The 8742-nt window shown below is 40.7% G+C and overlaps 1 protein-coding gene across 2 annotated transcripts; it reads left to right on the top strand.

Annotated features, from left to right (window-relative positions):
• The first annotated feature begins 2346 nt into the window (after positions 1–2346).
• On the top strand, positions 2347–8622 carry wfs1b (Wolfram syndrome 1b (wolframin)). 2 transcript variants are annotated; one of them, XM_011610576.2, is made up of 10 exons: positions 2347–2527; positions 3178–3576; positions 4430–4503; positions 4651–4795; positions 4903–5076; positions 5187–5267; positions 5364–5515; positions 5609–5845; positions 5947–6065; positions 6301–8622. In XM_011610576.2, the coding sequence occupies exons 2-10, from the start codon at positions 3192–3194 to the stop codon at positions 7844–7846; spliced, it is 2913 nt and encodes a 970-aa protein (XP_011608878.1). In that variant the 5' UTR covers positions 2347–2527; positions 3178–3191; the 3' UTR covers positions 7847–8622. The 2 variants fall into 2 exon arrangements, with proteins under 2 accessions (XP_011608878.1, XP_029703093.1); XM_029847233.1 differs by lacking the exon at positions 2347–2527 and adding an exon at positions 2573–2934.
• Positions 8623–8742: the final 120 nt, after the last annotated feature.

The raw sequence follows: 8742 nt of genomic DNA, 5'->3' as shown, positions 1-8742 counted from the left end.
ATGACCACTGTGTTGGTTATGATTAGTGTGAGTACCCCCTGTTTTAATAACTGTACATAATCATCTTAGGTTTTTGCATACCCATATGTGCTATCCATAATAAGCTTAACATATTTATGAGTGCTGGCAGCTTTAATGTATTTTATCATCCAGAGACTTTCTGTGATATTCCCAAAGGGAACAGTCAAATGAGCAGACTGCCTCCTTCAGTGTGTGTATATTTAAATACAGACACACACACACACACACATATATATATATATATGTGTGTGTGTGTGTGTGTGTGTGTATATATATATATATATGTGTGTGTGTGTATATATATATATGTGTGTATGCATATAAATGTGCATTTGTGTATACAGATGTGTGTATGTATATATAGGTATAGGTATATATTGTCAGCATTTTTTTTAGCATTTTTTCAAGCTTGTATTTAAACTGACCTATTATTCTCTACACGTAACCAAGGCCCCCACTTCTGAGTGTCTGGAGTGATGTAACACGTTCATATGAAGGTAGTTAAGCTTTATGTGCATGAGTCAGTACAGGAAAAAACATAAAATCTCTATCCACCCATCCCTACTACACACTGTTGTATCTGCTTTACTGTGCATTGTAAATGAGCTTCTGTCTTATTTAAAATTTTAAGTCTGCTGCAGCCAGGGCTTGGGGAGCAGACTTTGAAATATTAAAGGATACATTGTGTTAAAAAGAAAAGTGGTGTTTGGTTTGAAAAAAACTGTGTTTTAACTAATGAAATGCAACAGTGTCCTTTACCCTCAAAATAATATTTTTATTTAAGTTACTTAAATGTAGGGAAACCCCTTTAAAGCAAAGAAATTCAATTTTCACAAAGACTGTGGACTTAGTAAAGTTATGAATGAAACCCACTATGCACAGGATGTTTCATATTTTCCATCTTTTATGAACCTCTCCCCCTTCAAATTCTTTTCCAGTCAAACCTCAAAATGGCAGCAGAGCAGGACGAGCTGGCAGCCGAAGAATGGCTGAAACCTGAATGAAGGAAATTTCCCCCTAAAACTACATAATGCCAACAATTAATGACTAGTTTTGCAAGAGCCTGTAACAGTAGCACTTAGGTGAGGTATCATATTAATTTCTTAGAGAATTTCTTTACTGTGTTAAGAACCACCCTGCATTAAAAAAATGAAGCCATGTGTGAAATTAATCCAACTTTATGGCCTCAGCAGAATTGTTGCTTTGGCCACACACATATTTATTTTTTACTATAGTAGATATTTTTAGACATATACTGTTTGTTATGCCCCCGCGACCCGACCCGGATAAGCGGTAGAGAATGGATGGATGGATGTTTGTTATGATCTTTTAAACAGCTACAAAGGGTGTTATGATCAGATTTGAGATTAGAAAACAACCATCCCAAAAAAAAAACAATGGTCCTTGTCTTCTTTTCCATTCAAACCATGTGGTGAAAATTCAAATGGAGTCCCGGCACAATTTGCTGAGTGATTTGTTTGGCCAAACACCTGGCCTCAACAATCACATTACCAGTCTTGCCCAATTTGGAACTATAGTGAGCGGTTGTGCCACTAAACCCATTTACAGAACAGCTTGCTGAAATTTAAGGTCTGGATGTGAAAGAACAAAAACAGTACAGGGGTCTGCTTATCCTCTCAAGAGGATTTTTGTAATCTACGAAATGAGTCATTTACGTAACTACTTCAATGCAACTGCAATTACAGTCCTCATTTCACAATCCTCCTTTCCTTCAGTTCCCACAGTGTGGTAAATAATCTTATTTCCCTCAGGTCCTGCTGAAAGTCATTTAATTGTCTAATCACATTTTTGCATTGGCCCCCCTTTTTGGAGCCTTAATCTGTTTGGTTAGTCTGTCTCCAAGTGTTCTTAGTGGCAAACTGAACAGACTCGACCTGAACAGACTAAACTGAAGAAGATAAGGAAACTACGCCCCCTAAAATGAATAATTTTTAATAGATACTCACATCCAACAATATCCTCATAAAAAAGAAAAATAAATTCAGTTTGGATAGATAGATAGATAGATAGATAGATAGATAGATAGATAGATAGATAGATAGATAGATAGATAGATAGATAGATAGATAGATAGATAGATAGATAGATAGATAGATACTTGTTTAGAGATACTGCCACCTCCTGGAAAGAAGCCCTCATAAGAGCGAGAAAGTGATTCGACTATCGATTAGTTTTGCCTGAGAACCTCTAACTTCCTGTCTAAGAACCAATAATATGGATTATAGGGGGAGAAAAAATGATTGTTGTCCAATCAAATCACTCGTAGGGGAAGTGGGCGTTAATTCTTGGAACGATAGTTCTGTGTGCTGGAGTTTGACTATACACAACCTGGGTCACCCATAGTTTGTTCTTGTTTCATATATATATATATATCTAAGTGAAGAAGGCTACAATGACTTTGGATGGCGGATAGTTTAAAAAATTGGTATACAATTATCGAGGTACTTTACTTTGGGCCTTCGTATTAACTATTTGTCTATCAAAGGTGAGCGAACGAGAAATGTTAACATATATTGTTAGCGTTAGCTGCATAACCACTGGCTATTCTTAGCTACGTCATTTCTTACAATAAATTAACGTTGTTTTGCATTCAAATACGTTGAAATTATTGGGACTGTTATTGGGAGAATATATGTCCGGTCCACTTGTTTTTTCAACCTTTGGCCAAGGGGTTTTCCAGCTTTGCAACAGGATCCATCTCGTTGTAAGGCAAGACAGTAAAGATATTTCCCTCCCCAGTTTAGCTGCCAATGTCAAAGCTCAATGTTGGCCGCAACCGTCAGAACGTGTTATTAAAGTAAATAACTATGGAAAAACTAAACGTGTCTTTTAGCGACAGGTAGCTTAGTCACCGAAAAACAAAGAGGCGATATCAGTGGCTCGGTAAACCAGGTTAGATTTATTCTATGTCATTGTTTTGTTTTTGGTTGTTTATATATGCCGACATGTAGACCAATGACAGAAAATAGTTCTTATCTATTTATCCATCTATCATCATTTGTTATTCGTTGTTTGATTATTCTGTTTTTAACCATATTATGAGGGTTTTTTTGCCATGAGAAGGAATTCTGCCTATTGATCTGTTTATTCCGTACAGTTTTTGTTGTATCTTTTAATGGTCTGATTTGTGTCCAGTGTCCTTTCTAGTAATGGAACCAGTTCACGATGACCTAGCAACAAAAAAGTCTGGTCCCGCCTCTCCCTCCATCATGAGGCCAAACTCGTCCTTATCCAGCTCATCTTCTTCCCCTCCTTCACCAAACTCAGGCCTCCCTAAACCCAAACTCTCCATGCCAACACCTCCTACCTCACCGTCCTCTCCCTCAACCACCTCCCCGAGGCGCTCTCCACCTCTTCCTTCTCGCTCTTCCTCCCTGCCGACGCCGCCGGCGTCTCCTCTCCACCAGCCAATCAGGAGCCCCTCCACTGCCGGAAGATCTCAGCTTAATGCAGCGACCGAAAATGCCCCGACTGACTCCACACCTGCTGGAGCCACTGCAAGACCTTCCCAGTCTCATCCTACACCTGAACCAGGTGAGACACAATCTTTCTTTGCTGTTTTTGCTATAATCACTAAAGTTCAGTGACTTTCAGAGAGTGCAATCACTGTCTATACCTCTGTGCAATGTTAGGAAAGCAAATATTTAGGGTTGGGCTGAACATAATAACTATGAGTTACTGTATTACAACTAATTTTGATTTGTCTCCCAGGGACAGACAGGGAATATCGGAATTAAGAATCCTATATGTACAAGTGCAAACATTCATTTGTTTTTAAAAACAACCAAACTTTACTTTTTGTAAGAGTTGCCTTCATAACAATGATTAGCTAATCACTCTTTAAAAAAAAAAAAAATTGTCAGTCTTTTCTAGAAGCATGTTACAATTATGAATTGTTGCATAAAAATAAGATGCGCTTGTGTTTGAATGTTTGTGCTTTTGAGAGGATTAAGACGAATATGAATAGCCAGCAGAGTTGAGGAGGACAATCTTATCAGGGCAGAAGCTGTTTTGGGAATAGCCTGGCTCAGGTTCCTGCTCTGGGGTCACTCTTGTCCCGTCATTGACCAACAAACCTAAATGGATGTCTGTTTGTCTTGCTCTATATGGTTGTTTTTAACGTGTTTTAATGTTTTGTCACTGATAATTATTTCACAAAATGTTGAATAGTTGCATAAGCAATTTGAATTGCTATTTTAAAAAAAAAGAACGCAAGAGAAAAAAAAAAGCAGACATTTTTCCTTGCAGAGCAGAGAATATTCTACTAGATAATTTAATTAAGAGTCTGTGCACTATCTGTGCCTGATCTGACCTGTATCTTTATTATTTTCAATAACCATCAAGACCTCTGCCAAGTTTCAAAATAATATTTTGTTTCTCCCTAAAGAGCCAGAAGATGATGTCTCCTTTGAGGACCTGGAAGAGAGAGCCAAGTCAGGAGATATTAAAGCACAGACCAAAGTCAGCATTCAATTACTTAAGCAGTATTAACATATTGTGTGCACAACTCATTGATCAAGCCGCACGCGTGTTGACTCTTATTTTATACTAATACATTAATAAGACAGCCCATTTCGTACTGAACTGTATGTGTTTCTCTTCATCCAGATGGGACGTTACTTCCTGGCGCTGGCAAAAGAAAGCGATGAGGAGCTGAACAATTGTACAGCAGTCACGTGGCTTATCCAAGCCGCTAAACAAGGTCGTCGAGAAGCCGTTAAGCTGCTGCAGCAGTGTTTAGCAGACAGAAAAGGTACAAACGTCTCCATCTGTTTGTTTGTTTGTTTTACACTGCTAATTGCAAAGCACCATTAAAAGTTACCCTTCTTCAGCCCACACTCCATCCTCTCTGTTTTTCAGGCATCACTCTAGAGAACTTTGAGGAGGTGAAGAAATTGTGTACAGAGACACGTTTTGAAAGAGGAGTGAGGAAAGCAGCCCTGCTCATGTACTGGAAGTTGAACCCAGACAAGAAGAAGACAGTGGCTGTTTCTGAAATGCTAGAGAATGTTGAACACGTACACACAGAGCCAGGTGTGATTTTTTTTTTAAAATAAAAAAAATAAACTTGTTTTTTTAGTTGCATAATTTTTAAGAGACTAAAAAGTAAGGATTACTTTATATTTTTTTTCTTAATCTGACAGGGCAACCAGCCTCTTCTGGCCCACTAAATAGCTCTGCCAAGAAACAAAGGAGGATCCTAGAGACGATGGTCACTAGTGAGGGTATGTTTCCTCCTTTGTAGGCTGCTTTTCAGTCAATCTTGTTTATTTCTTACCGGACTTAATGCGTCTCCTGTGTGTATGTGTGTGTGTTTTCAGCCAGCTCACACTTGACTCTTGATGACTTTGTTGAGATGACTAAGAAGTATGCTCAGGGTGTTGCACCTTCACCGGTCATGGCGGCGGCAGGAGGAGATGATGACGATGATGAAGTTGTGAGAAATCCAGATGAGCTGCCTTTGCAGCAAAAGGTGGGAATCTGCAGGGATGTCACGAATGTCCAACACATATTCCTTACAGTGAATCTGCCGCTTAAAGAATTCGTTTTTTTCTGCGTCCGTTAGATGATTAAGTTCCCCCTTTACGCTTTGCTGGAGATCAAGGAGCACCTCATCGACTGGGCGTCGCGGGCTGGCATGCAGTGGCTCAGTGCTCTGATCCCCACACACCACGTCAACGCACTCATCTTCTTCTTTATTATCTCCAACCTCACAATCGAGTTCTTTATCTTCGTCATCCCTCTGCTGATTTTTTACCTCTCCTTCTTCTCCATGGTTATCTGCACCCTGCGGGTATTTCAGGTCAGTGGTTATCAAACCATGTCGTCTTCAATTATTTGTTTTTCTGACTCTTACCGTTCTTACTTTTCTGAAGAGTAAAGCAAAGACATTTTCTCCTGCAGAATTCAAAAGCCTGGGAAAATTTCCAGGCTTTGACCAATCTGCTGAGTCATTTCGAACCTAGTTTAGATCTTGAACAGGCTGAGACCAACTTTGGATGGACACATTTGGAGCCTTACCTGTAAGGAATTTAATATTTACCCAAATCTACATAATTGCAGAATTCTTCCGTTTCCTCATTATTTGCATTTGGACTAAGATTTGCTTTGTTCAGGTCTTCCTTGTGTAGTAATGTCATGCAATGCATGTAAAGGGAGGTCTGGTAAATTAAACAGAGATAATTGAAATATAAATACTTATTTGGAAGAGTTTGCCGTGCTCTTGCTGCACGCTGAATGTCTTTCCTGTCTTCTCAGATACTTCCTGCTCTCAGTGGTTTTTGTGGTTTTCTCCTTCCCTGTCGCTGATAAATCTTGGATTCCCTGCTCTGAGTTGACAGCTGTTGCGCTCTTCTTCACCGTCACCGCCTTCCTCAGCCTCCACGCCTCGGCTCAGCTCTTTGCTCGTAGGGCCCTCCTCACCGAGATCCTCTCTGCAGCGTGCTCCTTCACTCTGCTCCTGCCAGATTCCTTCTGGTTCCTGAGGATCTTCGGGATGACGTTCCTCGCTGTGCCTCTAGGGGACATAGTGGTGTTGAACCTGGGGGTGCCGTGTCTACTGTACGGCCACCTGTTCTATGTGCTCTTCTGTATGGCCCAGCTGAGAGGCTTTAAAGGCACCTACCTGTGCCTGGTGCCTTACCTTGTCTGTTTCACCTGGTGCGAACTCACCCTGGTGTTTTTCAATAACGCCACTGCTATAGGACTTATTCGCACAGGTATTGGCTACTTCCTTTTAATTTTTGCGATGCCGATACTGTCCCTGGGCCTGGTTGCTATGCTCATAATTCAGTTGCTGCAATGGTTTCTGGCCCTGGAGGTGACAAAGATGGTTGTCACATTGGCATTATGCTTTGTGCCAGTAGTTTTAAAGCTTTGGACCCGCTTTAGCCTCAATCCCATCGTGGTTTTGCGCTCCTTGTCACGGAGTAGCATTGTGAAACTCATCCTGGTCTGGCTCAGTGTGGTGGTCCTCTTCTGCTGGATGTACATCTTTAGGTCTGAAGGCATGAAGGTATATAACTCCACTTTGACGTGGCCTGAATACAGCAACCTCTGCGGGCCGCAGGCATGGAAAGAGGTAAACATGGCCCAGACTCAGATTCTCTGCTCCCACCTCGAAGGGCACCGCGTCACCTGGACCGGACGCTTCAAGTATGTCCGTGTGACCGATATCGAGAACGGGCCGCATTCGGTGATCAACCTGATGCCAGTGTTTGCAGGGAACTGGATGCGGTGTCTTTATGGGGAACCGTACCCCTTGTGTGAGGAGGCAACAAAAACAGGCAAGCCACGGCCTCTGCCCGCCCCACCCCCACCTGCAGAAGACCCTCTCTGCAAACTGAAAAGCCTGGCCAAGCACGAGTGTCACATTAAGCGCTTTGACCGCTATAAATTCGAAGTCACCATGGGTATGCCGCTAGAGAGGAAGACCAAAAATGGAACGATCGTAGAAGACGAAGACGCAACCAAGGACATCGTTCTAAAGGCAAGTAATGAGTTCAAGAGTGTGCTTTTACATTTAAAAGCAGGAAGCGTGGTGGAGTTCAGCACAATCCTAGAGGGACGTTTAGGCTCCAAATGGCCAGTGTTTGAACTGAAAGCGATTCACTGTTTGTCGTGCGGCGACACCAGCGTGACCAGCCGCAAACAGTACAAGATAGAGCACGACTGGAGGCGCACTGCCCAGCAGGCCATGCAGTTTGGCTTTGACTTTTTCTTCAACCCCTTCCTGACCGCTCAGCTGACGCAACACTCGGAGACGGGGCTGGAAATAGTGACCGAGGTCCAGGAGGAGAGATAATGGCAGAGACACCTGTAGGAAAACAAGAAGTATGGTGATGATAATACTGAGAAATAATGTGATTCACCAGTAATGATCATTCTTCTTTGGAAGATCGATAATAATTGCACATTAATGATTTTTTAGCGCTTTAAGGGAGAGTTTGTGGTGCTCGGACTATTAGATTGCTAATTGTGAGAGCGTTTGCTTTATAGCCTTTACGCCAAAATGTGTTAAATTGGATTATTTAATGACAGCACCTCAACAAAAATGCAATATTAGCTTTTTTTTTCTTTGTCACTGTTGAAGTCACAGAGACTCGTATGAAGGAACAGCCCAACACTAAAAATGTTTTTTTTTAAACAGCAATTAAGACTTTTAAACTGTGACAATTTGGCATTTCATTCACTCAAAATGGCATATAAGAATATTTTTGTTTCATTTGTCCTTTGTAAAAAAAAATAAAAATAAAAATAAACATAAAGGTCCAGACAACATTTAACACTTACATTTTTCCCCGGGGAGAAATGATTTTCAAGTGCTTTGACTTTAAAGTGAAAACAGCCATCTTTTGCCTCAAATTCTTTAAATAGACAGAAGCATGTGAGTTTTTATTTATTATAAATAAATTATTAAGGTTTTCTCTGCACACTTTCTTGGTTCTTTTTTTTCCTGTCTGTCTCCTCTCTTCGTCTCTGCTGGGCAGAGTTGTAATATAGTGTTTTCCATCCCACACTGATTTTAAATTATGCTGCTATTGTCTGACCTCTGTGATCCATAAATGTAATGAAAACTCATGTTGACTCTTATTTCGATGTAAATGGCATCTTGTTCATTTTAAACGCATTCAAAATTTGAAGCATACTCTTACACATGAAGTCATTACAAAGAAAAAGAGTGAATGTCCTTGTTTTAGT

Source organism: Takifugu rubripes, chromosome 14 (assembly GCF_901000725.2).
Source record: "Takifugu rubripes chromosome 14, fTakRub1.2, whole genome shotgun sequence".
NCBI lineage: Eukaryota > Metazoa > Chordata > Actinopteri > Tetraodontiformes > Tetraodontidae > Takifugu > Takifugu rubripes.
The sequence above is the reverse complement of the archived record's forward strand: the minus strand, read 5'-3'. Positions and strand labels throughout refer to the sequence as shown.

Coding starts and splice junctions, on each gene's coding strand:
- wfs1b (XM_011610576.2), top strand. CDS start 3,192: ATGGAACCAGTTCACGATGACCTAGCAACAAAAAAGTCTGGTCCCGCC. Junction 4,504..4,650: donor ATATTAAAGCACAGACCAAA/GTCAGCATTCAA, acceptor CTCTTCATCCAG/ATGGGACGTTACTTCCTGGC. Junction 5,516..5,608: donor AGCTGCCTTTGCAGCAAAAG/GTGGGAATCTGC, acceptor TGCGTCCGTTAG/ATGATTAAGTTCCCCCTTTA.